The sequence below is a fragment of the Vulpes lagopus genome, chromosome 8, assembly GCF_018345385.1.
Source record: "Vulpes lagopus strain Blue_001 chromosome 8, ASM1834538v1, whole genome shotgun sequence".
Taxonomy (NCBI): domain Eukaryota; kingdom Metazoa; phylum Chordata; class Mammalia; order Carnivora; family Canidae; genus Vulpes; species Vulpes lagopus.
The window spans coordinates 37,705,543-37,726,208 of record NC_054831.1 but is presented as its reverse complement, the minus strand read 5'-3'; the positions used below and the strand labels follow the sequence as shown (position 1 = coordinate 37,726,208).

Here is a 20,666-nt window from a genome sequence, read left to right as displayed (position 1 = left end):
AGGTGGGTGCCCCTCTAGCACAAAGTGTTTTTTTTTTACTGCAGTCCTAGGCCAGACACCTTTCCCTGGCATGTCTCAAAGCACAATCTAGCAAACAACACTGGCTCCTCCAGTCGCAGGCTGTGCTCTGTGGTCACTGTGGATAGTTTTTATTCTGTGCTCTTCTAAAGGGAACATTTTCAGTAAACACCTGATGTTTTCCTGTGGGGGCCACGCGGCAGTCCGTGGCCCGCCGTGCCACCCCGGGTGGACACTCCTCAGCCCGGCAGAACTGGCTCCGGCCCAGTGGGGGCGCCCTCCAAGCGCTCTTCATGAGCCTTTCTGATGGCAGGCCCATGACTCTTGAGCTCTCCACCCTGAAGGCGGCTTTCTCCATCTGCTCTGCTTTCATCTTGGATCCTGGCACCCAGGGCTTGAGGCAAGAAAGGTGGTTCTAATCCTTGCTTGGCAGTGACTTGGCCATTGGACCATGGATTTTTTAATTTCTCCGAGTGTCCTTAGTTCACTGTTCTGTAATATAAAGGGCCTGGACCAGGTGAGGTTGAAGTTCCCTCAGAGCTCCAACCCCCTAAATGGGTGCCCAGCTTTTCCAAGGCTAACTATACCCAGGCCACAGAACCCTCTCCTTCATTCAGGGCCAATTCACACTCAGCACCAAGAGAGGAAGCCTCTACCTTCATACCAGTGAAGAAGAGAAACTGGTGCAACAACCCATCCAAACAGAACAACTGCTATCTGTCTTTTTTGATGGGCTTTTTGGAGGGAGGGTCCTGGTGGAGAGGAAGAAATGCAGGGGACTTGTTGAGACACACAAAAAAACACGTTTGGGAGTGTCCTTTGGGGAAAGGTATTGGCATTTGGAACAGTCTACTCCTTGTTCAAGTAGAAGGAGCAAAAGTCGTTTTCATTCACATCCTGCCTCTGCCTACTGGGACAGAATAGAGCATGTAGCTGTAAGGCTTCTGTGGCTTGTATTTGTCTCACTGGTACAAGGGCCTTCTGGTGGGATTCCTCAGCCACTCCAGACTGGGAAGGGCTTGCAGGTGTCCATCTAAGAGGACCTTCCCAATAGCAGTTTCTTCTCCTGGGATGAGTTGAACACCCAGAAGTTACTACCAAAAGGCTTGTGCCAGCAGTTCCCATTGGTTGCATCTACCATCATGTTTCCAGAATGTTATGCACTAAGACTTTCTTCACTAGGCTTTCTTAGCCACAGGAGAGACTTAAAGTGAACTCTGCAACTCAAAAAGAAAAGGAGGATGGCTTGGTAGGGTTATCCTGGGGCAGGGGTATCTCACTGGTTCAGATACAGTATTTTCCTTTCAGAAAGCAGGCCTGCTAGAAGTTAGGGCTGTAATGGGAAAACTTTAGTGGAACAACAGACTATAACTACCCAAATAGCCTCCTCCTGTCCAGCCAGCACCCCTCAGCCTGACAAAGACAACCACCATCAGGTCACCAGCTTCTACCTGGTGAACATTTAGATACCATTTGTATCCAAATGGGGAACTCAGAGGAAGCCTCCAGCTCTTAGCCTTTCCCACTTTCATTTGTCTTTCAGGAAGTCCTGGCAGCCATAAAGTAGTGATGGGGCCTAGGGAAAGCCCTGGATGGACCCAACTTCTGAACTTCCCTGGGCTGACTTCCCAGTGCATCTGCTTCCTACATGCTCAGCAGTAGCCAGAATCTTGGAGCAGAACGAGATAGGTGAAAGGACGCAGAGGGGTAGCCGAGAGTCTTAGTTGTTTTGTTCTCCCCAAAGAACACTTGGTGAAGTCCATAAAATCATGTCATTATTCCCCCATTATTTTGGAATAAAACTCCTCTTTTTTTTGTTTGTTTTTGTTTTTAATAAAACTCCTCTTAAATAGCTCTGATAACATCTTCATGAGAGTAGAAGTTTCCTGTGAAAAAGATTCCTTTTTTTTTTTTTTTTTTTAAAGATTCCTTTTTTTTTTTTTTTTTTTAAAGATTCCTAAAAGCAACAGAAATGATGGGGCGACCATGAGGACAACAAGGAAATGAGACTATAGGAAATGCTGATCTCAGTTATAAATACTGTGTGTTGGTGGCCTGTAAGGAACTCAAAAATGCTGCCAAGATGAGAGTTTTCCTTCCAGTTTCCTAGGAAGACAGGCCCAGGACAGCGGAGGACAGACCCAGGAGGGATAGCTAGGCAGAGGCTGAGAGGAGAACACAGAACATCTCATAGGCCAGGGCCACTTCTCATTGCTCCATGGCCTTCTCTAGTTATTTCTGACAGAATGTTTGGTTAGTGATTGGTTTTTTACTATTAGTTGGTGGGTGTTTTTAAAATGTGGTGAGGGACTCCTGGGTGACTCAGTTGGTTAAGCATTTGTCTTCAGACCAGGTCATGATCTCAGGGTCCTGGGATCGAGTTCCAGGGCTCGCTGTTCAGCCAGGAGTCTGCTTCTCCCTCTCCCTCTGCCTCTGTGCTTTCCCTTCCCTCTCTCTCTTGCTGTCAGATAAATAAGTGAAATCTTAAAAAAAATAAAATCTGGTGTGACTTTAAAGGCTTTTTATTTCTTATACTCATTGATTATCAATTTCTTTTTTCCTTCAAAATCCTGAGTTAAGAAAAAATTTTTAGTAGTTGCTTCAAGACATTTTATGACTCTCTCACAAAAGTTCTTACTCAGTCTTTGATCTCAATATATGTACCTTATATATTCTTTCTAGGGTTATTCTGAAATATTTGTTAGAGAAGCAGCAGGGCTCCATGGTATGAACCCCACCGTTTACAGAATCGGTACTCATTTTCTCTGTGCCTGCTATAGAGAAGGTGCTTTACACACACCATCCTGAAGCCTCACAAAGACTGTGTAAGATGTGTATTATTTTTTTTCCTTTTAGATGTATATTATTAGATTTCCTTTTTCCCGCACTGGAGGAAAGTTTAGAGAAATATGTATGTCACCCAAAGTTACTCAACTAGTGGCAAAAAAAACCACCAGTAATACCTCACATTTATTGGACTCTATATTGTCAGGTACTATTCTAGGCACTTGGTATAAATGTTCTAATTTAATTCTCTCAAAAAACTCAGTTCTTACATCTTCTCCATTTTACAGATACAGAAACAGAGAGGTTAACTTACCTAAGTTCACAAAAAAGTGACAGAGCTGAGGCAAGACCCCCAGGCAGCCCTGCTCCAGAAGCAGGCCCCATAGACTTACTCCCTGGACACTGGATCAGAGAGATCATGGCTATGACCCAGATCGCTGGGCCTTGTGGGGCCAGTTACTATGCTGACCTGAGTCTGCAGGTGCTCTCAGGGCTGATACCACCTACTCCCTGGGACGGGACACAAAGCACGTGGGATGCCATATGGAGTTGGTCTCTGTCATGTTGATATTCCACGTGGGAAAGTGAGGAGAGGGAGTCCATCCCTTTCCTTCCTCTGTGAGAAAGTCTGTGAAGATCTATTGATGGGTAGAGCTCAACTGAGCCTGATATAGACCCCTCAGTACTTGTACTATGGATACAATGATTCTTTACTTCTCCTAAACCATTCCTGTTTCCTTCTGAACACCTCAGGAAAAGAAGAGAAAGCAGGAAGCAGTGTTGTTGAAGAGAAGAGATGCAATGTGAGAGAGAGGGGGCGCTGGAAAAAGAAGCAGGAGTTGGAGGGGCAGAAGCAGGTGACAGATGTTGTGCCAACAGGCCTCACCTTGAGGAAGGTAGGTGACTGCCTCCCAAAGGACACCTGTGCTAACAACGCCCCTCTGCAGGGAGCCAAGTGGCTGAATTGCTGAAATGGCCCCACAATCCCCCTGAGCTCTGCCACCCATCTCTTTTCATGGCCTCCTGCCCCCTCCCCTGGGGTCTGGTGCATTCCCACTGTCCCTGGCTTGGGTCTGGACCCTTCAGCAGAAATCAGGCCTGGCCTCCACTGTCAAGTGGGGGCACCAATGCTGGACTCAGGGCAGCCTTCCTGGGAAATGTACAGAGATTTTTTTCCCCAGTGTTTGTCATTGTTTTAATTAATAAGCTAATATTAAGTAAGACAGTGCATATTGCTATCTTTGGGGCCAATAATTCAAAAGTAAGATCACTTCAGCCCTAGTTCAAAATCCTATTGGGAGGCTGACAGAAGGATCTCGACCACATCAAGATTTTAAGTTTCAGGATTTTATCATTCAGGCATTTGATGGGGTCCTAGGGAATTACCTACACTCAAGCTGCACTTGCCTTGGGCCAAACACACAAATTCCACCTCCAAGTGTGGGGCTCTGGCTGGACAGCGGTCTCCATCCCTATCAGCACCAGCAAGCCTTAACGAAGCCATCGCCTTCCCTGAGTGGCTGGGGTCAGGCTGACCAAAATGTGGTGCGGGTACTTACGGGGAACACACTGCTGGATGGAGCCTCCCCGGAAGAGAGTGGGGGGCGTCTTCCTGCTGAGCCTCTTCAGGAGGCGGTCACGTTCATTCATCCTGTGGGTAGATCAAACACAGTGAGTCCCGGCTCACATGAACACCTCTCAAAGGGCCTCACCCAGTGACTTTAGTTTGCAAAATAAATCAGGGGGAGAAAGGCTTCCTCATGTCAAGGAAAATGTCCAGTTTGGTGAACAGCTCTATTATTTACGGTAGATGCTATCTTGACACCTTGAGTGCACTACTCCCTCTTCTAAGAGGCGCTCTGTTTCCAGTCTGTCCTGTACGTAACGGCTCTCCACATTGCCTTCCTCTTAATTGAAGTGCACTACAAGTGCACTTTTATACCAGGCACACCCTTGGCTTTCCAGAACACTTCTGTGAGCAGTGATCTCTTTCTATGGTCAATGTCTTAATGCCTCTGTTTCACCTGCAGTCGCCTCTTCCCAAGCCAACAGCTGTACCAGGGTGAGAGCCTTGGGTCCCCAGCAAGAGACTTTTTTCTGCACAACCTGATTGTTAATTTTGAAACAGTGAAAATCAAGGTGAGTCTTTTTGGAAAACACAAGGATTAGGAGCTCTTCTTGCCTTTCCTGAAATGATTCCCTGGAAGTTTGCTGCCCCTGTAAGAACTATGGAACACAGCTCTTGTTTATTCCTATATAGCAAAAGGGGGGGGGGGTACTTTAAAATTGCCCAGGTAGGCCACAGGTCTTTGTTTTCTTATCATTACAATGTCACTCGTTCCAGGAGATTCCTGGAGTGTTGGAGTTTGCCAATGCCTTCTGATAAGGGCTAAAGTGTATTCCCCCCCAATTCATACATTGAAGTCTTAACCCCCAGTTAGTTACCTAGAATGGGACTGTATTTGGAGATGGGATCTTTATTTTTTAAAAAATATTTTATTTATTTATTTATTTATTTATTTATTTATTTATTTATTTATTTGAGAGAGAGAGAGAGAAGACAAGTAGGGAGAAGAGGAAGAAGCAGGCTCCCCATGAGCAGAGAGATCAATGTGGGGCTTGATCCCAGGACCCCGGGGTCATGACCTGACCTGAAGGCAGAAGCTTAACCAACTGAGCCACCCAAGCACCCCAAGAGATGAAATCTTTAATAAGGTGATTAAGTTAAATGAGGTCACTAGGGTGGGTCTTCATCTAATAGGACTGGTACCCTCTTAGGGAGAGGAGATTAGGACACAGACACCCACAGAAGGAAGACCATATGAAGACAAAGCAGGCAGCCATCTACTAGGGGAGGAGCCTCAGAAGGAACCAACACTGCCAACACCTTGATCTTAGAATGCCAGTCTCCAGAAGAGTGAGAAAAGAAACTCCTGCTAAGCCATTCAGTCTGTGGTGCTTTGCGATGATGGCAGCCTTAGCAGACAAATCCACCCCTGACGGGTTGTTTGTCCGTGAAAGCACAGAAGCTGTGGTTGTCTGCTGACCTGAGCACCTCCCCCAGTACCCTGTCTTATGGGTTTTGAGCCTGAGAAGGATGGTCTCCTGACCAGAGTCCACTTCACAGCAACCTCAAGGGCCTTGAAAGAAGAACAGGGCCCAAGGTATTCTCAATAGTTTTCGAGCTAAAGTTCGCTTTGCACTTGCGTTGCCAGAAGAGAGCATTTTTCTGATTATGCTGGTTGAAAGGACAACATTTAATTCATCACCAATTAGAGGTAAGCCTCAACTAGCTAAGCTTGGCAAAATGTTTGATGGATGATGAGGAAAAACACTTTTTTCTATCCGTTCACACTGGCTTTCCCTTCTCTCTCATGCCTTTTCTTCCATGGGCCGATTAATCTCACTGGGCCCTGCTGAGCAACTGCCCCAGACAGCAGGCAGAGAGGAGCCAATGAACAAGGACAAGCCCATTAGCGTGCCCTGTGCTGACCCTCTGTGAGCTCACTGCCCCCTGACAGGCTGGTACCCCCTGCACTGGCTACTTTTAGGACATGAGGGGAGGGTAATGAAGGGCTGTCCTCCCTGTCTGACCCAGCTCTGGCCAGGATTCCTCAATGGAAGGCACTGCCAAGGCTCTGCCCAGGGCATTAAGGTGGGGCTCCTGAGGGCTGAGCCGCAGCTCTGGAGGGCACACTTCCCAGCCAGGTTGTGGTAAGGGAAAGGAATTCCCTCCCCAGGAACCTAGTGCACAGATGCAGCCTAGGCTCTGCTCTCATACCCCTCCTCTGCTCTGGCCATCCTCATCCCTCCATGCTTAGGTCCAGAAGCTCTGCCTTGCTGTGGGGCGCATGAGAACTTCACAGGACCACACAAGTGGGAAATCACACATCTTGGTCCCTCAGTGGGCAGGTGAGGAAACAGAGACTGAGCTGTTCCAAATACAAAGGTCACAGGATGCTTTGCTGGCTGTGTTCTTGCCCCTGTCTCTGTGCTAGGCAGATGTCCCTAATTCCCATGTGAAATACTATATGCTTTTCTTTCTTTTTTATAATGAAACACTCCAAACACAGAAACTAATACAGCAAAGGTCCACCGACCTGCTCAGCTTTAGCAAATGGTAGTTCCACTGCTTGACCCCTTGTTTTAAAGGGACCCACTCTTTCCTCCAGCCCTTCCTTCCATGTGGCAAAGGGTCCATAGGGTCAAGGAGACATGTTCACCAAGCCCATGCCTGTCACCTGGCCCAGGTATTTGGGACATCAGAAGTCTCTGTGGAGTGATGCCTCTCCAAGTTAGTTATCTAAGGCTAACCTGACCTCCTCACTAGCTCTATCCTCATAAGAGCAGATCCTACAGCCAGTGTACACACTCCTCAGCTTGTGGGTGGCCAATGAGTGTTTTTTTGCATGGGGTGTGTATGGATGGAGATGTCCAAACACATGTGCGCAAACCCCTCTCAGTGCAGGACAGAGCTGGGGTTGGAAGAGAGGGTGGGGGGAACAGCACAGCTAACTATTCTCCATGCCACCACTTTCTGGCTCCAATCCCAAAGGATCTGGGAATCACAAAGCACCACCCTCTTTATGAAGGTATATTGATCAAGGTATATGGCTATTTGTTAGCTTGACTTGTAACTTTCACACACTCAGACACAGACGTGGTACTTGGTCTCTATTTGCACTCTTGCACCAAGTCCTGTCCTGGTTGTGGGAACTACTTCACATTTTTTTCTAAGTGTATTTATTTTGTTAGTAATCTCTACACCCAATGTGTATCTTGAACTCATGACCTTGAGATCAAGAGTCACAGACTCCTCCGACCAAGCCAGCCAGGCACCCCTACTTCAAATTTTAACAAAAATAAAATATCAAATATGAAGTCCCTTATATTCCTCCCAGATCCCATTCTTTTCCCTTCTATTATAATATGGTTAGAAATAATCTTCTGTGCTTCATACTTTTGTTTTACATATATATGCTACACAACTAATACTCATGTTCTAAAATACGTCTAACTGGTGTCATTTATTTTATGCTTCTCGTGTATCATTTTTCTTCGTGCCTTCTTTTTTCCTATCTTATATTCTTTTTAATTATCTCCTCATTTACAGAACTAGTTCTCTGCAGGTAATCTTTTTCCTTCTAGATAATTTTCTAATTACTCTGTCTTTGGTGTTTTGCAGTTTCATTACAACATTTAGTGTGACTAGGTGTAGATTTGTTTTTATATCCTGCTCAGCTTCTCAGACCTGGAAAGCCACTATAACTCAAAAGTTATCTTCATGTATGCAAAACATTCCCAATACTGACTGTGCCCCATTCTCTGTTTTTTCTTATGCAGGAGCTTCTTACATATAGAATTCTATCTTCCACATCACTGTATCTCCTCTACATTATCCATTTCCTTTCTTTCTTTAACTTTATTGAAACTATTATTCAGCTGACTGGCATGCTTTAATTTAGATTAATACCCTTTTCATGTTTATTTTCCAGACCCACCTGTTCTTACATATGGTCTTACTCTTGCTTTTTGATTTCTGTATCTTCTTTCTTCAGTATTTTATAGATTCTTTCAGACATTCCTTGCATCTCCAATGCTTTGGTGGAGAGGGGAAGCTAATAAATGTCTGCAGTATTCCATGACTCTCCTTCACTGTAGTTCATTTACTATATGTGTTCTAGTTATGAAATCATTCTTCAGAATGATTTTCTTTTGTCTCTGCCAGGATCCTATGGGTTACATCAATTTTTATATTAGCTTAGTTCCTGTAGCATTAGGAATAGTCTAAAATTGGACCTCATACATAAGCATAGGCTTCCAGTTTCTAGTGGATAAATCTTTCCTCCACATTGCTGCATTGTTAGTCTAATAGGTTAATTGTTCCTAGTTTCTATTTCATTAAAATAACAGCCCTATCAAATTTGCAGCTTTTTGCATAGATCTTTTTTCCATCTCACATGGGACTGAGGTTTTATCTCCTATCTCTACATTAATCTCTGAGCCATCAGTCCCTGAGCCTTTTATACAGTCTGATACCTCTTCTTTGGCTTAATCTTCCTCTTAGCCTACTGGATCTTATGTCTCTTCATTTTTGATACCTGGGTTTCTATGTGTTTCTTTTGAACTTGATTATGTATTAAAAGCCTTTCTTTGCTCATATTTCACTGAGAATTTCTATGCATCTGGAAAAGTCTTGAGTCAGCTCAGTCTACCATATTGACTTTATTTTTTTTAATTCTTTTTTTTACGATTTTATTTATTCATTCATGAGAGACAGAGAGAGAGAGAGAGAGGCAGAGACACAGGCAGAGGGAGAAGCAGGCTCCCTGCAGGGAGCATGATGCGGGACTCGATCCCAGGTCTCCAGGATCAGGCCCTGGGCCAAAGGCAGGCGCTAAACCACTGAGCCACCCCGGCTGCCCTACCATATTGACTTTACATGGTTTCTGTGAATAATGTATATATTTCCCTGACCTAATGACTGGAAAACATTATGGCTACAAAGAAAAAAATCACAGAACTATCCTTTCCAAGTCTTCCATGCTTACAAAAACCTTTTCTGGAGACCCTTAAAATAGCCACAAGTTTGACAAAGCTTAAGGTAATGAAAAGTGTCCTAGAGCTTATTAAACACTCTAGTGGAGATGTTTGTGAAACTGGCTTCTCTATGTGCTCCAATGATGAAATGTAAAGGAATATTATTTTCCCAATTTCTCTTTTTCTTCTTTGTGAAGGAAAAGAAGCATCATGAATGAACATTACCAAAATTTCTCATGAACAATAATATTGAAAAAGCTCAAAATAGAAAGGGGTGATAAGAACATTTTCCCTTTATCGTATTCTATCATCTATATATGTTTTGGAAGCTATCTACTCACAAAGATATGGAAAAAAGGTAAAGGAAACACAATCAAATATTTGGTTAATTTTGAATAATGGAAAGAAGAATAAAAAGTACAAATTAAGATCGGGAAGGATAATCTAAATCTATGAGATTTTGGTTCAAAAAAAGGAGAGAGAATCCTTAAGAGAATACTGGCAAACTGAATTCAGCAGTATAATAAAGGGATTACACACCATGATCAAATGGGATTTATCCCAGCAATGCAAGGATGGTTCAATACACAGAAATCAATCAATGTAATATACCACACATTAACAGAATGATGGATCTCAATTGATGCAGAAAAAGCATTTGACAAAATTCAATACCCTTTCATGATAAAGATATTCAGCAAACTAAGAATAGAAGGGAAATTAATCAACACAACACAAGCCACTTATGAGATACCCATAGCTAACATCATACTCGGTGTGAAAGACTGAAAGCTACATATCTATAACCTGGAACAAGACAAAAGAAGCCTGCTTTCACCACTTCTATTTCAAAGCATTTGTTGGAAGTTTTAATCAAGAAGTGGGGCAAAACTCCAATAGTCTTTTTTGCAAAAATGGAAAAGCTTATCCTACTAAGATTCATAGGGAACTGAAAGGGACACCCAGCTTGCCAAAATAATCTTGAAAAAGTAAGAACAAAGTTATAGGACTTAAATTTCCTTATTTCCAAACTTAACATAAAGCTATGATAATAAGAATAGTGGCAATGGCATAAAGATAGACAATCAAAAAAAAAAAAAAAAGATAGACAATCAGTGTAATGTAATTAAGAGCCTAGAAATAAAGTCAAATATATCTATGGTCAATTGATTTTTGGCTGGGTTACCAAAATCATTTTATGAGGAAAGAACAGTCTGTTCAGCAAATGGTGTTGGGAACAACTGGATTTCCAAATCAAAAGAATGAGGCTGGGTCTTTACCTGCAATCATATACAAAAATTGACTAAATATGGATAAAAGAGTTAAACATAAGAGTTAAAACTATATAAATCTTAGAAGAAAACAGAGGAGTTGTTTAATCTTTATAAACAACTATTCATCTTTTTTAAAAAAGATTTTATTTATTTATTCACAAGAGACACAGAGAGGAGAGGGAAAGGCAGAGACACGGGCAGAGGGAGAAGCAGGCTACCTATGGGGAGCCCAATGTGGGACTCGATCCCAGGACCCCAGGATCATGCCCTGAGCCAAAGGCAGATGCTCAACCTCTGAGCCATCCAGGCATCCCCACTATTCATCTTTATAACCTTGGACTTGATAACGGTTTCAGAGATATGACACCAAAAGCACAGGCAACAAAAGAAAAAATAAACTGTATTTCATCAAAATTAAAAACTTTAAAAAAAAAAAAAAAAAAAAAAACTTTTGCTCATCCAAGGACGTTATCAAGAAAGTAGAAAGGCAACCAGGAAATTAGAGAAAGTATTTGCAAAACACATATCTGATAAGGGCCTCGTATCCAGAACATATCAATGATCCCCAAAACTTAACAACAAAAAAGACAAACAACCCAATTAAAAAATGGGCAAAGGAGTTAAATAGACATTTATCCAAAGAGTAAATACGGTGGCCAACAAGCACATGGAAAGATATTTGTCATTAGTCATTAGGGAAATACAAATCAAAATCACGAAGAGAACTTAACATCTACTAGGGTGGCTATAATTAAAAAACAAACATAAAACAGAAAATAACAAGTATTGGAGACAAGGTAGAGAATTTGGATGCCCTGTACATTACTGGTGGGATTATAAAATGGTGCAGCCACTGTTCTTCAATAAATTCCACATAGAACACTGTATCACCCAGCCATTCCACTCCAATGTATACATCCAAAAAATTGAAAATGGTCTTAAATAGATACTTGTATACCAGTATCTATAGCAGCATTATTTACAACAGCTAAAAGATGAAAATAATCCAGATGCTTATCAACTGATGAATGGAAACAAACCGAGTATATTCCATGCAGTGGATTATTACTCAGCCATGAAAAGGAACAGAGTACTGAGACATGGTACAACATGGATAAGCCTTGAAAACATCATGGTAAGTGCCAAACATTACAGTAAGAAGTCAAACTCCGAAGGCCATATATCACATGATTGTATGAAATGTCCAGAATTGATAAGTATGTAAAAAGAAATGAAGAGTAGTGGTTGCCAGGAACTATAGTGTGGATAGGTGCAGGAAGAAAATGGGAAATGACTGTTTAAAGCACGTGAGGTTTCCTTTGGTGAAAATGTTCTGGAAGTAGACAGTGGTGATGGCTGTACAACCTTGTAAATGTACTAAATGCCACTGAATTATACACTTTAAAATGGTAAGCATGAAAAATAAAATAAAATAAAATAAAATAAAATAAAATAAAATAGTAAGCATGAGGCACCTAGCTGGCTCAGTTGGTAGAGCATGAGACTCTTGTTATTGGGGTAATGAGTTCAAGCCCCATGCTGGGTGCAGAGATTGCAAAAAAAATAGTAAGTTTTACGCTATGTGAATTTTATCACAATTTTTAAAAAAGAAAATTCAATTAAACGAAAAAGAGAAGGAATGAGTCCTGAACTGAAGTAAATTCCCTCCCATACCATGAACTGTTGCTAATGATGTGGGGGATGCTGGAGCTAATGTGTTTTCTTTGATTGTGTTCTATCCTAGCTGAAGTGTGCATGCCAACTGTGACTTATGGATACAAAAGCTGTATATTATATACTTTCACCAAACGTACATGCAATCTTGGTGCCTCCCCAGTAATGATGGTGAAACCCAACCTCATGCAACTCCATCCAGACAGGCTCTGTTTAGAAGCCGACATATCTTAGAGGTGGTAGTGTCCTCCTGTTTCACAAAATGAGCAGTTTAGGAAGAAGCAGAGAGCTAAGAAGCATTATGTCAGGGAATAATAAACTCTTAATATCACATTTCTGTCAGAAGGCTATTCCTGCAAAAATCACACGTGCATAACTGCCAAAGAGCAGGAACACGGAGAATATAGCAAATAATTGCAAATCTGTTTTTAGATCTTGTCAGGAGTTACAGCTGCTAGGAATCACAGCTGACATACAAAGCCAAAAACAAATAAGTATTTTTAGAAACTTATTTTTAAGTTACTGGACCATATTCAAAACAAATCTGACAGGTTCCTCAAGAAAAAAGCTAGTCTCCAAAGTTCCTTTTCCTTCAGGTGAGGCTAAACATCTACCAATCTATCAGACTACTGAAATTTTAACCTATTTTTAAGGATCCCTAGAGAATGAGATTTCATAGCCTTAATTGGTAACTTATTTTACGCCTTATAATCTGAACATCAAAAACTACGAACCTTATAGGCTCATGTATATTCCAGACCTACAAACGTTGCCTTAGTAAGAATAATGTAATGAGGGAAATAACAAGAATAAAAACAAAATAGGTTTTCTAGCTTAAGATTCCAATAAGATAGGAGTTATGACCCTGGAGCTAGGGGGCTTTTATAAATTCTGTTCCATTAGGTGGTAGTAAATCATTCTCCTTCTTTCTGCCAGTCCATACACATCTGCTTTTAAAACATGACTTCCTTTCATTTAGCAATTATGGTGCAATTATGCTGCACCTGTTATGTGTGAGATCCAGTGCTGTCCCTGAAGCTCATAGTCTCTGAAGTGACCTTGCCATGTAGATGTATATTATGGCAAAGGTGATGAGTGCCGTAATGGAGATTATATGGGCCTCAAAAGTGGTAAAACTGAGGAGTGATAACCCAGAGAAAGTTCAGGAAGGCTTCAAGAAGAATCAACACTGAAGCTGCATCCTGAACAATGGACAACTCCTTGTTGGTCATCCAGATGGAAACACAGAAGAACAGATTTAGTGGGAAAGACGATGAGTCCAGTTTTGGATGTCAGGCTTCAAATTACCTCTGACACATTCAGGAGGCCATGGAATATTGGGATCTAGAGAGATCCAAGCCAGAGATGCCATTTTGGATTCCTCAGCCTGTAGAAACCCACAAAGACTAGGCAGGGTGAGGAGGCACCATAAGGGGTGATTCCTAGAAGCACCAACATGCCATCTGAGTGTTCGGCCAGAGGGTCTGTTCTCTCAGGGACCAAGTCATACTGTCTTGGCATTCTTCACAGTACCCACCCTGGGCTGAGAACAGTGTGGTTTAGATACATAAAGTTGCATTTGTGCTCTGTATTTACTGATTTGGGATGTCTTATTCTGTCTTTATTATCTTGTGTCTCCACAGCCTGATCCTGCCATCATTTGTCTCTCCATCTGTCACAATGCCCAACACTGGGTTAGCACACAGTGGGCTTTCCAGTAGCAGCCAAGATGAATTCCTCTATATTATTCTTTACAATTAACAGAATAGGGACATCATCCCAATTCTCTTCCAGAAGAGGAAAGCCCCTTCTAAACTCTAGACTGTGAGAAACAAAACCTAACAAAACAACTCCATGGCCTTTACAGAGATAGGACATTGTGTTTTGTTAAGAATTCAGATTACATGGAACAGTTGAAAGACAGTCTGCCTGAGGACTCAAGGTTAACTAACTTAATACAAATTCCATTAAAAAAATAAAAGGATAGATCCCTCTTGTCTTCCCTGGTCTCAAGTCTCCTCTGACCACCACAACGAGGAACTAGAGGAAAGAAAGGCTTATGCTAGCAAGGAACTTATTTTCTTCTGTTCAAAGTTTTGGAAACGGGGTATGGGATAAGGGGTAAGTGGACTATTCCAGGTGTTAGAAGAAATGTCACTCTCTTACAGTGTGGGTTAGATGATTCCCTATAAAAAAGACAAGTTTGTCCTCAAAGGAGTTGTAGTACCAAATTAAGCAGTGAATTTGCAAGAGGAAACAGTAGATTTGCAGCCTCAAGATAGATGGGATCAGTCTGTTGACAACCACTCTGGGTCAGAACACAGGTGTTGCACGTAAGTCAACCCTGCTCTGCTGCTGGACAGAACTGTCTGGGAAGCCTTTAACAAAAAGAGGAGCAGAGGACATTGAAAAGATTTAAAAGCAAAAACAGATAACATGTGATCTTTTCTAATGTGTCTGCTAGCAGGAGTAATAACTTAAATAAACCAATGCAGTTGGGAGGAAAGATCAAGAAGAAATAGAAACTAGCAGCTGGCAACCATATTGTCCTTTTACCTGAAACAGCAACTTGGATGACACTGGTGAAAATGGGTTCTCTTGAGAATTAGTACTATATTACCATATCCCACTGCCATTCAATTAGTGTAAAAAAGGCCATTTAAATGACATTTCTATCCAGAGAGACTTCTACTTTTAGGAAGATGGAATAGCTGTATCTTCCCCATTCCTCTTGCTAAGGACAGCTGACAACCCTGCCATTATATATAAAACAAATAGAAGACACTATAAAGTGAATAGAAGAAGGAAACTCAGAGTATGAGAAACCTCAGTTTTCTTTTGGTGTCACAGATCCCAGGCTTGGAGCTGAAAAGCCTAGCAACCCAGAAATGCCATGGGTACAACCAAGAAAGTCCAGAAAAAAGCCTATTTTCTCTAGCCAAAGGAGCAGGAAAGAGGCATCCTAGCAAGACAAAAATACCCTTTTAGAACATAATCATTCTATTCCAGCCTAACACCCCAAGAAAAAAAACCCATGGCTCTGCTCCCACTCATGCCAGCAAAGACCAAGTGATAAGCCTAGACTTCCACCCTCACAAGGCTAAAAGGCACGCTATGGCCCTACTGAGGTGGTGATAGAGGAGGCCAAGTAGGGACCTGGGATTTTCAACCTTGCCAGCTGATAATGAGGTCTCAGGCCCACTGTGGTGTCTGCAGAGAGAACATGGGAAGAATGTTCTTCCCAGAGAAAGGAGGCATTCCTTCTCCTCCTCACTGGGGTGATATGAGAAGAGGTCTAAAAGAGAATTAGTACTTTCATCACTGCCCAGTAGTAACAGGAGCAGACCCCTGCCTCTTCCCCTGTCCCCCACCTACCTACCCATAGCAGTGTCAGTGGAGATCATGTGGACAACAGAAACTCCCATCCCTACCTAGTAGGTTTCGATGGAGGTCAAACAGAGGATCTGGATGACTTCTACTTGGCAGGATCCAGAGTCAGATAACACAACACCTAAGATATCCATGTTTCATTTGAAAGTGACTTGTCATAAGAAGAACTAGGAAGATGTCCAAATGAATGTAAAAGAAAAATCAACTGAAGCCAACACCAAGATGACAGAGATGGTGGTATCATCTGGCAAGATGTTAAAGTAGCTGTGATTAAAAATGCTGCAATGTGCAGTTAGGAATATGCTTAAAACAAATGAAAATAAAAGAAGAAAGCTTCAAAAAGAAATATAAGATATGAAGAAGAATGAATTATAAATTTTAGAACTAAAAGATATAATAACAAATAAAAAGATTAGTGGATGGGCTCGATAGCAAGATGGAGAGGTCAGAAGAAACAATCACTAAATAGAAAGACAGAACAGTTGCAATGATTGAGAAACAGACAAAATAGACTGAGGAAAAAACTAACAGAGTCTCAAGGAACTTGCAGGAATAAAAGATATAATATTCACATCTTCAGAGTTCCAGAAGGAGAGGAGAAAGAGAAAGAGGTTGAAAAAGCACTCAAAAAACTAATGGCTGAAAAATTCCCAAATTTGGTGAGAGACATAAACCTACAGATTCAAGAAGCAGCACAAATTCTAAATATGATAAGCCCAAAGAAATTCAGCCCAAGATAGATTATAATTAAATTTCTGGAAACTAAAGACAAAGAAAACATCTCAAAAGCAGCCAAAGATAAATGATTCTTCACTCATAGGGAAAACCAAATGGAATGATGGTGGATTTCTCATCAGAAACTACTGAGGCAAGAAGTGGCCTAATATTTTTCAAGTGCTGAAAGAACTGTCCACTCAGTGAAAAGATCTTTCAGGAATGAAGAAATCAAAACATTTTCGAATGGAAGGGACTAAGAGAATTTGTCACCATCAGAACTACCCTGTAAGAATAGCTAAACAAAAGGGAAATGATAAAAGAAGGAATCTTTTGGGACATCAAGAAGAAAGAAAGAACATGGTGAGCAAAAATATGGGTAATACAATGGGCTTTACCTTTCCTCTCGATTTCCCCAAATTATGTTTGACTAAGTTAGAGCAAAAATTATATACTGTCTGATGTGGTTCTAAATGTATATAGAGAAAATATTGAAGAACAGCATATTATAAGTGGGGGTGGGTAAAGAAATGTAAAAGGAAGTAAGGTTTCTGTACTGCACTCAGACTGGTAAAATAACACCACCAGTAGATTATGATTAGTTATGTAAATATAATACACAGAACAATAAAAAAAAGCTACATTGGGAAGCATATTCAAAACTACGATTGGTTAAAATGGAATTCTAAAACATGTTCACATAGCCCACAAAAAGGAAGAAAAAACAAAACAGAGAAATGAAAACCAGAACAGAGAACAAAAGATAAAATGGAGAATTTACTGGATTCTACTCTCACTGGAGAATTCTACCAAATATATTTAAATAAGATTTTTTAAAAATTTTTATTTATTTATGATAGTCACAGAGAGAGAGAGAGAGAGAGAGAGAGAGAGAGAGAGAGAGGCAGAGACATAGGCAGAGGGAGAAGCAGGCTCCATGCACCGGGAGCCCGACGTGGGATTTGATCCCGGTCTCCAGGATCGCGCCCTGAGCCAAAGGCAGGCGCCAAACCGCTGCGCCACCCAGGGATCCCATATATATTTAAATAAGATTTAACACCAATTCTACACAATCTTTTCCAGAAAATCGAAGAAGAAGGACATTTTCCAAATCACTTATGAAACCAATATTATTCTGATACCAAAATCATTTAAAGATATAAAAAAAAGAAAGAAAAAATGAAACCACAGCCAATACTCCTCATTAATATAGATGTAAACTTCTGAACAAAATATTAGTAAACATAATTCAGCAATATATAACAAGAATAAGGGGATCCCTGGGTGGCGCAGCGGTTTGGCGCCTGCCTTTGGCCCAGGGCGCGATCCTGGAGACCCGGGATCGAATCCCACATCAGGCTCCCGGTGCATGGAGCCTGCTTCTCCCTCCGCCTGTGTCTCTGCCTCTCTCTCTCTCTCTCTCTCTCTCTCTGTGACTATCATAAAAAATTTAAAAAACAACAACAACAACAAAAATATATAACAAGAATAACACCACATAAACAAGTGGGTTTTAATCCAGGGATGCAGCACTGGTTCAATATGCAAAAATCAATCAGTGTAATTCACCATATTAATAAGCTAAAAAGGGAAAAAAACACATGAGCATACCAGTTGCCACAGATAACAACATTTTTTAAGATTCAACACCCATTCATGATTTAAAAAACAAAACAAAACCTCCTAGCAAATTAGGAATAAAGGGGAACTTTTTCAGCCTGACAAAGAACATCTATGAAAACCCCACAGCTAACACCATACTTGCTGATGAAAGATACTGATACTGATACTTTCCCTCTAAGGCAGGAAGCAAGGCAAGGTTGTCCCTTCTCACCACTCTTACTCAGCACAGTGCTGAAAGTTATAGCCAGTGCAATACGGCAATAAAAGGAAATAATAGAAATATGGATCAGAAAGAAAGTAATAAAAGTGTTTCCATTTGCAGATGATGTGATGGTCTAGAAAATCCCAAGAAATATAAATAAGAAAATACAGACACACATATACACATGCATATAAAACTCCCAGAACGAATAAGTGAGCTTGGCAAGGTTATAAGATGCATAAAAAATCTGCTATAAGATCAGCATACAAAAGTCAGTTGTATTTCTATGTACTAGCAATGAACACATGAATCCTGAAAGGAAACATATGATGCAATTTATGACTGCTAAAAAATATGAAATACTTAGGTGTAAATCTAGCAAAATACATATAGGACTTACACACCAAAAACTACACAATGTTGACAAAAGAAAGGTCTAAATAAATGGAGAGGCATGTCATTTTCATGGATTGGAAGAATCAATATAATAAAAATACTAATGCTTCCTAAATCGATATATAGGCTTAATACAATTCCTATCAAAATCCCAACAAGATATTTTGTAGGTATAGAAAAGATTACTCTAAAAAGTATACAGAAAAGCAAAGGAGCTAGAGTAGCTAAAACAATTTTGAGGGGTGCCTCGGTGGCTCAGTGGTTGAGCATCTGCCTTTGGCTCAGGTTGTGATCCCGGGGTTCTGGGATCAAGTCCCACATCAGGCTCCCTGCAAGGAACCTGCTTCTCTTTCTGCTTATTTCTGTGCTCCTCTCTCTGTGTCTCTCATGAATAAATAAACAAAAATCTTAAAAAAAAAAAAAAGAAAGGATACACAGATGGCAAATGAACACATGAAAAGATGTTTAGCATTATTAGCAATTAGGGAAACGCAAATTAAAGCCACAATACACTTTTACTACACACCACAATGGCTAACATAAAAAAAATAGTGACAACAAATGCTGGCAAGGATGTGGAAAAACTGGATCATTCACATATTGCTGGTGGAAATATAAAATGGTATGGCCACTCTGAAAAAGTCTGTCATTTACTTAAAAAACCAAACACATCACAACTTTGTGAATAAACTAAAAGCCATTGAACTATATATTTTCAAAAGGTAAAGTTTATATATTTGAATTATATGTAAAAAGAAAAAAAAAGATCAGATAAACCTGAGCTAATGTGCAGTCCAAATTACCAACCCACAGATGGAAGCTAAAAAATGGTTCTTATTCTACAAAAGAAAAAAAAAATCTAAATATGCAACTACCACAAACCCAGCATTTGCACTCCTGGACATTTATCCTAGAAATACAAGGACTTATGTTCACACAGAAACCTGTACTCATAATAGCCCCAAGCTGGAACCTGCCCCCCACCCCGACCAGATATCCTTTAACAGGTGAATGGTTTCATACTATGAAATACTACTCAGCAAGAAAGAGGAAGAAAGCACTGATAATATACAAGAACCAGGTTGAGTCCCTAGAGAATTATGCTGAGAAAAGGTCACTATACTTTGTACGACTCATTTACATAACATTCTTGGAATGACAAAATTATGGAAATGGAGTAGATTCAAGGCTGCCAGGAGCTATCTAGAAGGGAGATGTGGCTATAAAAAGACATGAAGATCCTCATGGTGACTAAATGTTTCCTATTTTAACTGCATCAATGTCAATTCCCCAGCCATGATACTGTTCTAGTTTTGCAGGATGTCCCCATCGGGGGAAACTGAGTAAAGGCTACATGGGTTCTCTCTTTATTCTTTCTTACAACCACATGTTGAGGCTGCAATGATCTCAAAACAAAAAGTTCAAACAAACCAAAGTATGCATTTCCTTCTATTTTGTGTTCCTTTGCAGGGTGAAGAAATACTGCATTGCTGAGCTCCTCGAGAGCGGGTAGGAGAGTCTCATCCATCTCCTGCAGCCGCCTACCCTAGGGAGAGGCCGTCCACCCCAGGCAGAGCCGTCTGACCTCATTAGCAGAGCAGGCAAAGTCCAATTTGAATGACAGGCCCGGCACATATGGAAACCATTACCTCATTCTGCGACTGGTAACGAGGTGGTGAGGCACCCCCTTACACAAGGCTGAGTTCCGTGGTTCAGTCAGAAAGCCTATGAAAAGGTCAGGTTGGAGTCACGGGGCTGTTAGGAACAGATAAATTAGCAGGGCACCTGGCTGACCCAGAGAGGCCTCGGACAAATGCTGTGCGGTAGCCCCTGGTATGCTAGAGTGAGTAAGGAATAGTTTAGGCTCTGTGCATTTCCTGATGGGGCATCTGGGAAACAACAAGGCCAAAGAACTCAGGGGTACACCCTCATGCTGGCCAGGAAGATGCAGCTTTCCTGGCATAAAGTTCTGTTCAAGTTCTATTTCTACACATTGGACTATGCCATGTCCCTGCTCCAAATCATGCACTAAATGTAAGACCCTGGCT

The 20,666-nt window shown here is 41.2% G+C and overlaps 1 protein-coding gene across 1 annotated transcript in view; it reads right to left on the bottom strand.

Moving 5' to 3' along the window:
* LOC121496476 (phospholipid-transporting ATPase IB-like) overlaps window positions 1–20,666 on the bottom strand; it is a 593,036-nt gene that overhangs the window by 7,720 nt on the left and 564,650 nt on the right. Inside the window, exon 36 of the mRNA XM_041764812.1 lies at window positions 4,365–4,456. Coding sequence (XP_041620746.1) covers window positions 4,365–4,456 — 92 coding nt within the window. The remainder of the gene's footprint in view (window positions 1–4,364; window positions 4,457–20,666) is intronic.